General features: G+C 37.1%; 1 protein-coding gene and 1 long non-coding RNA gene across 6 annotated transcripts in view; one reads left to right on the top strand and one right to left on the bottom strand.

Annotated features, from left to right (window-relative positions):
• Nucleotides 1-14,114, top strand: part of BLNK (B cell linker) — a 101,664-nt gene extending 87,550 nt beyond the window's left edge. For all 5 annotated transcript variants that reach the window (XM_027647813.1, XM_027647814.1, XM_027647812.1 and 2 more), the window contains 9 exons: nt 294-366; nt 936-966; nt 1,978-2,020; nt 2,752-2,830; nt 3,285-3,316; nt 6,265-6,344; nt 9,677-9,760; nt 10,788-10,943; nt 12,171-14,114. In XM_027647813.1, coding sequence (XP_027503614.1) covers nt 294-366; nt 936-966; nt 1,978-2,020; nt 2,752-2,830; nt 3,285-3,316; nt 6,265-6,344; nt 9,677-9,760; nt 10,788-10,943; nt 12,171-12,290 — 698 coding nt within the window. In that variant the 3' untranslated portion in view covers nt 12,291-14,114. The remainder of the gene's footprint in view (nt 1-293; nt 367-935; nt 967-1,977; nt 2,021-2,751; nt 2,831-3,284; nt 3,317-6,264; nt 6,345-9,676; nt 9,761-10,787; nt 10,944-12,170) is intronic.
• Nucleotides 1-14,235, bottom strand: part of LOC113949363 — a 44,074-nt gene extending 29,839 nt beyond the window's left edge. Inside the window, exons 1-2 of the long non-coding RNA XR_003528434.1 lie at nt 14,131-14,235; nt 13,450-13,495 (exon numbers count right to left, since the gene is read on the bottom strand). This is a non-coding gene — a long non-coding RNA (uncharacterized LOC113949363). The remainder of the gene's footprint in view (nt 1-13,449; nt 13,496-14,130) is intronic.
• Nucleotides 14,236-14,629: the final 394 nt, after the last annotated feature.

Raw genomic sequence — 14,629 nt, 5'->3', positions numbered from 1 at the left:
ATTCCATATTGAAAACATGGCAGTATGAGAGGGATTGATATGTCACTGGTGACCTTAATATAGAATGCAGTGTAGTTGTGTCAGTGTAAATTTTATCTGTAATGGTGAGCAACAAGCAAGAAGTGTTACTGAACTGTTTTCTAATATAATCAGAGTGAAAATATGATAAGATAAAAATTAAACCAATGGATATTTTTTACTTTTATTATATTAACACTGAAATGGCAGTGGGGAAAATCCACTGTTCAGGTACAGCTAATATTGCATGCTTAATATGTTGCTTGCATCTCTAGGTCAGAGATTCAATAACGCACAAGAATCCAGATTTCTGCCTGGAGCAACTCCATCTCCATTACCAAGGGGCCTGTGAGTAAAAAATAATAAAACTACTTCTTTGATGGGGAGTGCTTTAATAGGTATATTAGGAGCTAACTCCTATCCTTGCCTATGGCAATTGGAATTCAGGAATAATTTTTATTGCTGTTCGAGACAGATATCCTAACTAGGGAAAGGCAAGCTAATATTTTGTTATTTCCAGAGCAATACTGTTTGTGTGGCGTAGCCCTTCACTGCCTGCCACTTATGGCAGATGCTGGCTTGCTTAATTTAATCTCATACTGCAGCACTAGCATATGCAAGCCTAGTTGTGTTTTTCATTAAAGTTCTTCTGCCCCACCCAAGTTGTCATCTTAAGTACTGGACAGACTGTAGCTTCCTTGCGTAAGTACCTTTCCCAAATACCCACATTACATCTGATACCCTAATTATTTTCTTATTCTTTTTTGTTTCTAAGTCCCGCAGCTATCCAGTGCATCCCATCTTAGACAGAAACACCTTGAGAATCAATGAAACTGATCCTTAATTGCTAAATGAATTCATGTATCTGCCAAGTAACCATACTCTTTTTTTTGTTTTCTTTTTCCTCCAATCTTCAGCAAGAAAACTTCTAATGTGGTAAATTCACCAGTAAGTTGACTTGTAATTGCATAATCAAATGATAATTTTATTAAATTTTTAATGTACTGTAAAACCTAATTTTATCATAAGTTTGGGTACAACTTAAATGCCTAAAAAGATGAGGGGGAAGAGAGTTGTAAAGAAAGGAAATATTTGGGTGCCATTACATGAACTAAGAGCAGTGAGAAAGCTCAAGTGGGAAAGTATTTTGATTAAAGGGATGTTTGGATTCAATACTCCAGGATGTAACAATAAACACAGTGCAAGAACTGAATAAATGAGAAATAAATGGGAACACAGGCCATTCAGAAGTATTCCTGGAAATATACGGGCCTGCCTATGGGGAACATGAGTTCATTGTAAGAGTGACAGGTCAAGAAATACGCAGGATTTTACCAAATTTGTTAGAGGTTTTTCAGTAAGTATTTCATCATTAGAAAAATATTCCAAAATCTCTAGTGGGAGACAGTAAGACGACTGGTTAAAATTTTCAAATAAAATAATTTGAAAAGTGTTTCAAAACCGGAAGTTTTTTATTTTCATTGTTTCAAAATGAAAAAAAAAATTGAAACTGGAAGGTTGGTTGAGTTTTTACTGTGAGCTGAACTGATAGTTTAACTTTCAGTAAAAAGAAATCTGTTCAGAAATTTGTGAGCATAGCTCAATAAGGGATAGACTCTTAATTTTTGGGCCTGAGATAAGAATGAATCATTTGTTACACCACAAACTTACCAATAGAAGTTTAAAAAAAAAAAAACCACACGTCTTCAGATTTTACTTTGTCTGTCTATTTATACCCACAAACTGGGATTCTTTCCAAATCTATTTTGCAAAATCCTGAGCTTCAAGGTTGTACAATTAAGAGGCTGTTCAGAGAATGGCTGTGTCTCTGCCTCCTAATTCCTCCAGGATGTTGTCAAGTCTAAATGTAAACTAGTTCACAAAAAGTATAAAAAGATAAACATTTGCTGTACTAGTGACATGCCATTTAATATTTGGTGTCCTTCTGTTTTATTGCAGAAACCATGTTTACCTTCCAGAGAGATCTTAACTGCAAATGAAGGTAAATTATCTCCACTGCTGTGAAAAAGTTGACATTTATCAGAATTAAATTCGTTCTTATTAGAAACATGAAACAAATAACACCGCATCCAACTTATTCTGGTTTTTTGAGGGGTGTTTGGTTTCAGCCATTTCAGACTGGATCTGGCCAGCCTGAGCTGCACTGAATATCATTGTTCTCTAAAATCAGTCACAGTAAAACTGTTGAGGTTACTGGCGGGGTAATGTAGGACAATAATGGACCAGAAATGTGCCATATAGCCCTCTGAGTGGCAAGGAGGGAAGGGAGGCGAATCACTCAGAACTCAGCCAGAACCACCTCACACGGAGCCGACTCCTGGCACAGGCACAAAACGCGTCCCGACTCTGCTCCTCCAGGCAAAGGCTCAGCAGGAGCTGCTGTCTGACACCAGGGTGAGATGCAGCCAACCAGCCGAGCTCTTGCAGGCAGCCTGCCCCAGCGTCCTCCCCCTGTGTCACACAGCTCGCCTCTCAGAAGGAAAGTGTCCCACTGCGACCCTGCAGGCACCCACAGCACAGCTATTTGCCGAGAAATTTGGTGGTATGCCACTAGTTAACAAAGAAAGTAGCATGATAGCAAGCTGCCATGTGAGGAAAAGTCCCAAATGTTATAGCAAAAGAAACCCTCCTTGAACTGCTGGAACTCTCTTATCTGGGATAATATGTTTCTGAAGAAATCTTGACTCCAACGTTTGTTTTACCAAACCACAGAAAAACCTACAGCAGCAGAACGACGACGAAGTTCCAGTCAAGAGCTTCCACTTCCACCCCTTCCAAGTGGTGCACAGAAGTAAGATCTCTTTCCATCATCTTTTGAATATTTCAGTGCACCAGCACCTGCTGCTTGTTCTGAACACAGCTGTGAGAGGTTCAGAGGGAAGCACTGTTTTTCACTGTAGCCTTCTGTTGAGAGTTGTGGTTCCTGAAGCCTCACAGTAGCACAAAAATAAAGCATAGCAAATAAATGCATCCAAATACTATAGCCATCACCAAAAAGCATGGGAGGATATAATATCTCATAAGGAAGGCAATGGAGATTTAAACCAGGTTTAAATTCCTTGTTTTCAGTACTAGCGGGATATAATTTTTTTAAATACCTGTATCAGACTCTTAATTTCTCAATGGACAGATGGGTAAGATGAAACACATTCTATCACTGCATGCTTCAAATACACAATTTTCATGATATCAGAACAGGGTAGATCCCCTCAGACCTTTCTGTAATCTCTTGATATTTATTTCAGGCCTCTGCTCCAAAAGTTCTCAATTCTGCCACGTAAGTATAATTCAGTTTTTGAACTAATATGTGATTAACTTGTAATTTCAAATTAATCTTTGATTTAAGATTATTTCAATATGCCCTGCATATTAATTATTTTGGAATTAATATATGTGTAATGCAGAGGAGATCAAGCATCCAGGGTCTTAGCTCAGCTAGTAAAATTAAGGAAGTATGTCAGGGTAATTGATGGAAATTGGGTGCTTCATTTCCATTTATGACTACTGGAAATTTCTACCAAAGGCAGTTTGGGCCATTTCCCATCATAATAAAGATTCCATCAATCTTCCTTGCAACAAAAGAATCCTAAATATGACATTTCTGGGCTGTTCCAGGCTTCTCTTGCCTAGAAGACAGACAAATTATTATTGCCTCCAATTTATTCTTTCTCTACAGGAGGGGGGAAAAAAAAGTATTTTTATAATGGCAAATGCTAAAACTCTTCTGTTTTCCGAGAGGAACTTTGTTTCAGTTCACAGTTAAATTAGGTAATACGTATATTTACTCTCTTTGCACAGAAGTGTAAATTAGATTTAGCATTTTTCTAGTCTCTCATGAGCAGACATTTGTCTGACCTTCCTATAAACCCTTTTCTCCACGTGTTCAGCCTCAACATAACTTTCACACTGTAAATAAATGGTAAGAATTGCACATAGAAATCTGCATTCGGTGTAGCTTAAACTTAGGTGCTGCTATTAGTGCATCTATTTCCTGGAAATGTTTGCCTGATGGATGTTGCAATTATATCTCCTCTGCTGAGGAAGTATAATAATGGTTCATCTTAATAACATTGACTGATGCTCTTAAGTTTGTCTGCTCCTGTCACACAACTGATGTGCTTCAACTTAAAGCATAAATTCTTACTGCTCTCTGAAGTGTAACTATTCTTTGAGTTCATGTGGTGCTAAGTGATGCTCTGATTAGTAAATTTTCTTTAACATCATCTTCTTCTGTGTCAGGTCCAGCAACAACTTTATCACACATGCAACTGGTCCCTAATCTCTAATGTCCCTTCAGCATAACCTGTCATCTTTTCTTTGTCCCCATACAAGCCTAGAGCTAACTTTTATCTTTTCTACTAAAAGTATTTATTTCCCATATGGCACAGTATCAGATGCTCCACTGAAGTCCAGATTAAGTACAGTGCCATATTCCCTCTTTGTAGAACTTTGTTATTTTATGAAAGAGCTGTAACATTTTATCTACTTGGGTAAATTTCAGATTTTGTCTTACTAGTTGTATCTTTACCTCCAAATCTTAATGTTATTTCCTTCAAATTCTCTCCTAGGGCCTTGTTCTGTGGAATCAGACAGAAAGGCCTGTAATGCTCAGTTCACTTTTTCCAACTTTAGGTACAGCAATTATGTTTGATATGCTTTAATCATATGGTACCATCCTGACTTGACAATTATTTAAAAAGACTGTTACCACCCCTGAATTTCATGTGCCAGTTTTGGATATTTCTGGGGTAAAGATTATGTGGGCCTGCCAGTTCAATTGTACTAAGTTATTTCAACTTTGCTTCCAATTTGGTTGTGGAAATTTCCATTTCTGTATCAGAACTACTATTTGTTTAGTACCTAGATTACCTTTAAAATCAATAAAATTGTTACTGCATAAAGCCCCATCTCTCTTTCCTTTTTCACACAGCTAAGGAATCTTTTATTACTTATTTCAACGTCCTTCTGTCAAGTCTAATTTGGGCTGACTTCTGGCAGTTCTTACTTTATTCATACAATCTACTTTTCAACTGTAGCTTTTGCAGCTGGTCAGTCAAAACTTAAGGGAAAACCCCAAAATTCTTAATATTGAATATTCTTCTTCAAGTGGTTTCTAATTCCTTGAGATCTGGAACTGCTCCTTACAATGTCTCCCCTCCACTTGAAATGCAGCTTCCAGACAGTTGCATCTACAAAAGAAGTTTTAAACCTACTTCACACAGCTGTCTCTGAGCTCTCCAGTCCAACTGAATTTTTTAACTCTGGTCACTATATGGTCTCATCTATAACATTCTTATTCCTTTCTAAACTGAAATCTAAGTCAGAATTATATTAGTGAAGATTTGATAATGCAGTCTGCAGAGCATCATGTCCAGGAATAGGTGAATGCTAACAATCCTAGTGGCATTTGTTTTCCCCAATAAGTAAAATACACAGGAAATAAGGCTTCCCATAATAACAAAATAAGTAACACTTAACTTTCTACAATCATCTTCTCTAGTACATTGATCTGCACTTAACTCTGATCGGAAGTACCCCCAGCAGACACCTATACTCTTGGACCAAGATTCTGTTTTACCAGAAAACAATTATCTATACTTATTGCCCATTTTCTCTCATATTACTGAGCAACACTACTCAAACATTTGGCTCCTGATTTCTTAAACTCTGACATCTGTATTTCAGCCCTAACAACTATTTTCTACGATGCTTTGTTATTACAATTACAATCAAGCTTCATAATCTTTCCTACTAATTCTACTCTATTTAGCAGCCCTGGCTTCTTGCACATGCATACAAACAATTCATTTGGACTGAATTAGTGAAAAATTATCTCTGAGCTACATTCATTTTCATGACTCCCTCACCTATATGACTACTTCCTAGACTGGACTGAGTTCTGTTTGCATTGTGTTCCTGCATTTTCTTATCTGTTGCTACATTCGTTGACTTGGGTGGTGGTGGAGTTTTTTCTTGTACCCTAAGTTTAGATCTGGCTTTTAAACAAATTGTTAACCAAACTGGTTTTCTCTTCATAAGCAAGGCTAATCTTCTGGGCAGGCAAGTGTCCCAGCACTTATACAGGCCCCATCCATTTAAAGCAGACAGCTTTCCTGAGTGATATCAAAGGTCAAGCATTTCCAGATCTTGTAACAAATCGATTTCTTACATTATAACAAAAATACTTTGAAAACTTTTATACGTGTTGTTCTTTCTCTTTTCTAGAAGTGCCAGAAGCTGCAAACCGTTCTCTGGGCACTTCTCCTCAAAGCAGCACTTCATCTATCGCAAGTTCTGCAGACCAGGTAAAACATTAGCTAATTTCATATTACAGAAATCTTCTTATCCTTTATTTTAAAATAGTATTTCCATCCCTACTCCCCTTCAAAATAAAAATGATGCTCCTTTTGTGCAGAGTGTTTGTCCCCTTTTGCAGGGAATATTTTCTGTAGCACAAAAAAATCTGAATGTTAACTTGCATTATAAAAATGCTTAGAACATATAGCATAGGCGAGGTTTAACAAACTGTAGAAAAATGTGTTCCAAACCTTGGCACTCTATCAATCATTTCAAACAAAATTCAAAGAAACGTCTTAGTTTCATGTCTTCCTGACTCCCCAGTTCATACCTTCAACATCAACGAAACACAAAAATCTATGGTGATGTGTATGTCCAGTCTTTGATATAGATGGCTATAAAGAGTTTTCCGTTGCCTCCTTTTTTCTAACTTATAGCTGTACATACTGTGTACAGAAAAAAAAATAATGTGCAGTAAGCAGAGACAGTGATGCTGTGATGCCTCCCCCCCCATTTGTTTTAGTCTCTCCCAAGTCCTGCTCCTTTCTGTTCCTTTAAACAGATCTCTTCTCATTACAGTTAATGCTGTCAGTTTTATGGCCAGTTCTTCTTTTATGTGTTTTGTTTCAACATTAATACTTGAATAATCTAAGCAAATGCAAAGTTATTTTCATTTCAGTACTATTTGCCTTACTCTCATTTTGGATGAAGGAAGACTACAAAATGCAGGAAAACATTCTTACTAGCTTAGTAGTCACAAACAAGGTAAAAGTAGTTCTGGTGAGTGTAAAACAAAGGCTCTATCGTGCACAGCCAGAGACATTAAATGTTTTAAAGCCTGACATGACAAAGATAATACAACAGTGAAGAACACAAAGGATTTCAAGTTCTGGAAAAATTTTAACTGTATGTCATACTGGATATTTATTATAAAAATAACTTTCAAATAAACAATCCAGCAGACTCTAAATAAACAGCTTGTAGCAATTACATTTGTAGTTTTTATGTAACAGCTACAGGCAAAACCAAAGCTTAATAAATCATCCATTTTGTAAAAAAAAAAAAAAAAAATAAAAAAATTAGCTGTTAATGTTATTTTTCCACCAATTATGTACAGTGGTATAATTTGCTGTAGCATCCTGCACAATACAGGTGCTCGCAGATGTCATTCATTCCCATGAGGCTCACTGTATGTTTGGTTCCCATCCAAACTTTGACAGCAGCTGTCTGCTTCTTCTTTATAGGCTACAGATAGTGGTAGCAGAAAAGTCTGGGGGTAGTTGACTCTTTGTTTTGTTGAACAAAAGATTTGTTTGCTGGACTCATTCTCTAAATGGACAAGTACCTTTCATACTTGCAATTCTTCTCATCCTTTCTTTTTCCAATGAATAGTGTGACTGAAGAAATACATGAAAGAACTTTGAAGATAAAGTTATATGTTATGGCTTGAGCCACTCTTAAGAATTTAGTGCAACGCTCTCTCCTACTGTCAACTCCCCTCCCAGCCACAGACTTCTCTAGAGTTCCTTTCTGATCCTGCAGTGGCCTAAGCCAAGTCATTAAACTGACAGAAAACCAACCTGGCAGTCAAACACAAAACAAGGCAAAACAAAAAGGGAAACAGATTTTTTTTTTTTCATGCAAGATTAATAAAGTGAATTATCTCACCATGGGATCAGATGAGCAACAAAATGAGCACAAAGGAGAAGCCAAGACATTCCCTTTTTGGCAGCAATAATCCAGCTTGACCAGCTCAGCCATAATGTACAACTTCAGCTTTAATCTGTTTTGTCCAGAGGTGACAAAGCTTGTGTGAAAATTAATTTTCTCATTAAGCTTGTTACTGTAAAGGTGGAGCAAAACTGTTCAAATAACCAGAAAGGTTAATACCCAGATGTATTCATTAGAAAATACTCAGCATTATTTCTATATAGCCTTTCCACGCTGAGTGAGATTTTACGTCAACCTCCTCAGCAAGAGCTCACTTTTCATGACTGCTGGTTTGATAACCTACTAATTTATCTTCTAGCTCTTGAAGTCTGATAATACATAGGTCTCATGTTGCTTCTAATCCCTCATCCTGTCCTTCCTTTTCAAAATTCTCTAAAATCCTCCATACCTTTTCCCTAAACTCCACTCCTGTTCCCCAGATGTATGCTCATTCCTGCGTCATTTTACTACCCAGTTTTCTACCATTACTTCTCTCACTCAAATTCTACTCTTGTACCACTCCCAACTGCCATCACCTCCTCACATCTTTTTATCCTTGTACTTCCTTTGCTATGAGAGCTTCTATCTTCTAAAATAGAATTCACAAATTTTTAGGGTGTCAGTCTTTCTACCATGTACCTGTAGGTCTGCACCTATGCCCACACCCATGTAGTCCTTTGTCCCATGTTTCCCACTGGAAGAACAGGTTAAGGGTTAAGTTCATCTGCTGTACAGCACACTGCCAAGCATTTAACAGAATGGAGAGGAGGCAGATAATCTTGGTGAGATGTTTACAGGGGATAACATACAGAAATGAGGAATATTTTATAACAGAAATATGTTATAAAATATAAGCCACTCTTCTATTTGGTCACAGATATAATCATTCTCCACAAGTAAACATAGTTTTATGCCTTTTAGATAAAGAGCACTGCTTCAAATGTAAGGATACATTGAGGCTCAATCCAACAGAGAACCAGAACTGAATCCATGTCTTGGGTGAAAGCACTGTGGGCTGAATTGCTGTACTATTAGAGGAAAGACATTAATTATTACTAAGTTTTGTAAGGACTCCATTCATTTGTCCTTACTTAATAACAACAAAAAGAGCAAAATATGCACTTATCCAACCTTCATGATATCCAGGTGGAGACAATCATGATTGTGTTCACAAGTAGCATTAAGTATACAGGAAACATCATTTCCAAAGATGCCTACCAAATCTGAACACCTCATTAGCTAGCCCACAGCTGAGCAGCATTTAAATTGTTGACAGTCTATTTATTCCTCAACATTTCTTGGATACCCTCTTTAAATTCGATTAGAATAGCTTTCTTCTTTAAAAATACCAAACTGTCCTCCAGTTGAACCTGACTGCTTTCCTCAGAGTACTCCTCTTTCGTCATTTATCAGCCTTCTATCACACATCTATTACCACTGCTTTAAAACTCCAGTTTTATTTTGTCCTATCTCTATCCAACTAAAACAGTGAGCTCATGGCAAAGACTTTTCTCAACTGTTTTCTGCATTTTAGTTCTTCACAGCTGTTGTTATTTAGTAGTAACTCCCCTACAGGCCATATTCATTACCACCATTATTTTACAGGTAAAACACTGTTTCTTTCTTCTAGGATGCTGGTGTTCACAGTAAAGCATGGTATGCTGCTACCTGTGATAGGAAAATGGCAGAAGATGCATTGTACCGATCAAACAAGGTAAGTCACTTTTAAAAAATGTCTGGTTTATGAAAAAAAACCCTTCAAATATAAAAGATCAAAAGGCAATCAAGAATATTCTAAGAACCTCACTTGTATTCTGAGTAAGTCAGAATACCGTGCCATGCAAGTACTGTCAAATATCAAAACTGAAATTATTGTGGTGAAACTATTTAACTGTGGTTTTCATTACAAGACAAAGTTGCATCAGTGTAACTCAATAACAGGAGCCTTGTGGAGAAAACTATTACAGACTAGAGAGCTGAGGAAGACCTGGTAGCTCACGAGCATCCCTTAAAGAAATGCAAAGCCCCGTGACTTTTAAGTGACCTCCACCACTGTCCAGTGGCTGATGTGAAAACAGCTTCTCTTTGGAAAAGCTGAGGTTGCCATGCATTTTGAAATATCAACACTGTGCATTTAGGTACTTAGAGAATTTCAGTTCTCTCAACTATTCTGCATACAAAAGCCAGTGTCCCTGGAGGGAACAGCAGCATGTAGAGTTGCATCCTCAGCATCAGCTACGTTCCCACACTTGCCTAACTCCACAAAGCAAGATGAAGTGGCAGAGCACGGGGTTTATCACCAAATAGAGGTTACTGCTTCTTAGTGAGCACAGGGCTACAGTGTCACTAGTGCAGGTGCTTGACTTTGAGAGTGCTTTTTACAGCTCTGGAGAAACAGTATCTCCACCTCTCACTGTTTTTTTGCCTACTTACTGCCACTGATAGTAACTTTATTTCCTAATAATCTGTGGACCCGGAGAGATGGCTGCCATTGTGTATTTATTTCTTCTTTTTCTCTCTGGTTGAGAGAGAGAGAACAGGCAGCAGCAAAGGTGATTCTTAAATGACACCTTTGTATGCTACTGTTAGACAGCAGGAATACATGCTACTTCTCATCTGCTGGTGTACAGTTTTTCTAATAGGAGAAAAGAGTTTAATGCCAATATAAATTAAAATATTAAGTTAAAACCAAACTAAGTTATTTGAAAAAATAAGCCAAATATTTACTTTTCTTTCTTCAGGACGGATCTTTTCTAATAAGAAAGAGTTCTGGACAGGACTCACAGCAACCATACACACTGGTTGTGTTTTACAACAGAAGAGTATACAACATTCCTATAAGATTTATTGAATCAACAAGACAATATGCACTGGGCAGAGAAAAAAGTGGTGAAGAGGTGAGATGATGAGGGGATGTTTTTCCAAAGTTTTCAGTTATATACCTTTAATAAGAAAAGATTAAGATATATTGCAGTAAGATTCTTCATGTAACAAGATAAAAGTATGCCCTTTATAATGACTGATCTGTTAAGCTAGAGAAACCAGCGTAATGTCAGCTCCTGCATACTATAATTAAAACCACAGATCAAGTTTAAAACATACTTGTAGAACAGTTTTGAAAAAAGTTAACAGGATCAGAGCTACAGCTGCTAGATAAATTTTCTGCTGTTTATAGTCCTCCATTTACCTTCTACCTAAGGCTCTAGTTAAGTTTCTTGGAAAATTTTAAAAGGACAGCCACACTCAAGAAAACCCCCAGCACGCAATCAAAATGAGGCTGACATTACTTTTAATACTGTTTTCACATAAAGAAAACGTTAAACTCTAGTTCTAGAATGAAAAAAATCGCTGGTTGGCTATTATACCACACAGGTAACTGTTCTGACAGGAAAACAGAAACGTGGAACCCAAATACCAATAAAAACAGTTCATTATTGCTGCACAGACTAGGCTTTTCAGTAATGTGAAAGTAAGCTTACCTTAGCCTAATTATCTGCATCCCAGGCAATGGTTTTGAGATTACAGAATAAATAATAGCCTGGAGCTCACCTGGCCTTCAACAACGGGTCAAAAATTATCTCAGGATAAATAAATAAATAGTCCAAAATCAGTATTTGACCAAAGACCAAAACGAAAAGCAACAGATCTAGCAGATTCTGGATATTAATTTACTGTGACAAACATTACAACTGCATAAATAGAACAGTTCTCATTGATGGCTGTCTGTACCATGTTAATCCTGGAGATAGCCTTCCCTCTGAGGTGTCTGAATCACATCTATGCAGCTTCCAAACTGCCAGTCTGCAGCCTAGTACACACTGAGGTAAAATCAAAGCAGTGTCAGTTTACTGTGGCTTGTAACAAACTCTGTGGTTCAGTCTGTACAGGTGACAATCACAAATGGAAAGGATGAGACAACTAGTGGCCATAATATCTTCCAAGGTCCAAATTTAATGTGTTTATTACTAGAATCAGAATTAAAGCAGGATCAGTGCTCTTAATTAAAGGTAGAGCGTCTCACTTGGTAATAGTCATAGCTTAGCCCTCTTCAGTGATGTTAGAAACAAAGATAAAAAAGTATTAAAGGAAGCCAGCACTAATTATTTTTTGTTTTCTTTATCCAGCGCTTTGACAGTGTTGCTGAAATAGTAGAGAATCATCAGCGCACCTCCCTGGTTCTAATTGACAGCCAAAACAACACAAAAGACTCAACAAAACTGAAACACATTGTAAGAGTTTCTTAATCAAACTGAACTGCTAAAATGAAGTCTTCTTTAATCATTTCTTTCAACATCTGAAGACATGGACAAGGTATTAAAAGAAGAAAATCCAAAATAATGGAAAACTTTAAGAGCACCTACTGCATAGTAAGAGATGCAGTTCATAGAGTTCAACCCCACATCACTTTTATCAGAAAAGTGTTCACATTTAACACAAGAAGCCAAAGCAGATGTACTCTCATCTGTGATTTCCATCAGGGACAACACAGGTATCCAAAGTCAAGTGAAGAACAACTGCATATCACAGCCTGGTCCTTTGACTGCTATTTAAAGACAGACATCCTGTGGGACATTTTCATTTTGAAAACAAGAATACTCACTGCTTTTTCAATTTGTTTACCACAGATCACTGCTTTCAGCAATTTCTTTGTAAAGTGCACAGCCCCAAAAATTAGACCAAATCGACCTAATGTACCACCATGCACAAGTTGAAAATAGGACTGTATTTTATGTGATCAGTGGCAGCAGAGGTGCCTGAATGTTACAGATTAATGGACATGTGTTGTCCTTTCCCTCAGCTTTACCCTGTTTCATTGATATTTTTGTTTATATTTTCAAATGTGCAAATAAAATAAAAAATATTGTAAAGTCAGTACTGTATAGACATTGCTGGATTTCATCTCTTGGTATCTTTCCACCAAGAAAGCATCGATTCACTACTGTTGATGTTTTAATGTATATATTTGTATGTGCTCCTTCACCAGTTGTTACGAAAACCATCCCTTTTTACAGCTTTTGCATGTATTATATATTTGGCTTAATGGCTCTCAAATCTTTTGTCTTCAAATTACCTACTCTTGGTGACTCAAGTGCACTGCTTCATTGCTAAAGTAATTAACCACTCAGTTCTTGCAGAATTATTGTTTATGGACACACACACAAAAACCCACTCGTTTTTTCAGGCCGGTTCTATCACCATGCTTTACTTATTGTATTATTGTGTGAACCAAGTAAATTTGCACAATGTTCAAGGGGTAAAAATTAATTTGATGACTGTATAAATTGCATCAATGAAAAACTTTTAGGAACAGTTGTTAATTAGTTCTAGAGATGTTTGATTTCACTGGACCTGAAAACTCATCCATCTTAAAGGTATTTTCCAAAACTGTCACTTTATACTCACGTTTTGTTCTTTTTGTTCCAGGTTAGGCAGTGTTTTCTAGGATTATCTGCAAGGCATTTAAGGCAAAATTGAGTCAAGACTTGTAAAGTTCCAGCAAGTCACTTAGAGAGCCATATTGTAGCTGTATTCTGCAACTACTTTCTCGTGCCTTTCATCAGTTACTTCTACAAGTAATGCACCTGTCTTCTAGAAAGAACTGCATGCTAGTAGGATGTTCAGCATCTCAGTGTCTTCCCTCTGCAACCCAGGCAATACTTAGCCCAGATGTAAAGCAAGTAATACACTGGCAAGTAAGAAACAATGTATACAGACTTTACACAAGCCTGGCTATGACAGTCTGTTCACATTACTGCATAAATGCTATGTTTAGTACATCGCTCAGTTGATATTAGTGTTATAATAATATTATGCTTAATACCTGTGTAATGTTTAGAGCATTAAGATTGCCAAGTCAAGGTTTCAAAATTAACAAAAGTTAGTAGTTCCTGCAAGTTTAATTTATTCCTTCTATATGTGTACTCATATTATTTAGCTACTTTAAGCATCACCTTAAAAGCTTACTCACAATGGAAAGTACTCTGAAAAAGCAGCCACTCAAAATTTAAGTAGAGTCCTTGTCTATTCACTCATGTATTGCACAGTATTTAAACTTTGTACTAACAAAACTGTCTGCCTGCTAACCTTTCTATGTTGCTCCTCACAAATGTCTAACTTCTCCAAAGACTGCCTTCTGAGTTAAGTGTGTAGTACCACCATCATTCTAGAACTGCAGGGGGGAAAAAGATACGAACAAGTGAAATTCAAGCGTAGGTACAGACTTCCATATGAGAGATTAAGTATCTATTTTTTAAGGTAATTAGCACTTCTGAGCACTTTAAAGCACTCCTGCTCCTGTCTATGGGCTCTAAGTGCTCAGCACTGCATATAACATTGTTGCTGACTTACAAATAACAAGTGTGCTCTAGGCAAAGGTGCAGTTACATTCACTCTCAAACCCTTCTTTTCCTTTTATCCTTGTTCTACATGATTACAGGGGTACCATATAGTTTTGACAACAAAATTAGGCAAGGAGTTGATAGGCAATACCACCTTCCACAAAATAATCCGTTCAGCCTGAGAACATCCTAGGCACAAAATAAGGCTCTACAGGGGGGGAAAAAAAAAAAAAAAAAAACAAAAA

The sequence above is a fragment of the Corapipo altera genome, unplaced genomic scaffold (genome assembly GCF_003945725.1).
Source record: "Corapipo altera isolate COAL_440 unplaced genomic scaffold, ASM394572v1 56, whole genome shotgun sequence".
In the NCBI taxonomy this organism is placed as follows: Eukaryota; Metazoa; Chordata; class Aves; order Passeriformes; family Pipridae; genus Corapipo; species Corapipo altera.
This window is presented reverse-complemented; position numbering and strand designations above follow the sequence as displayed.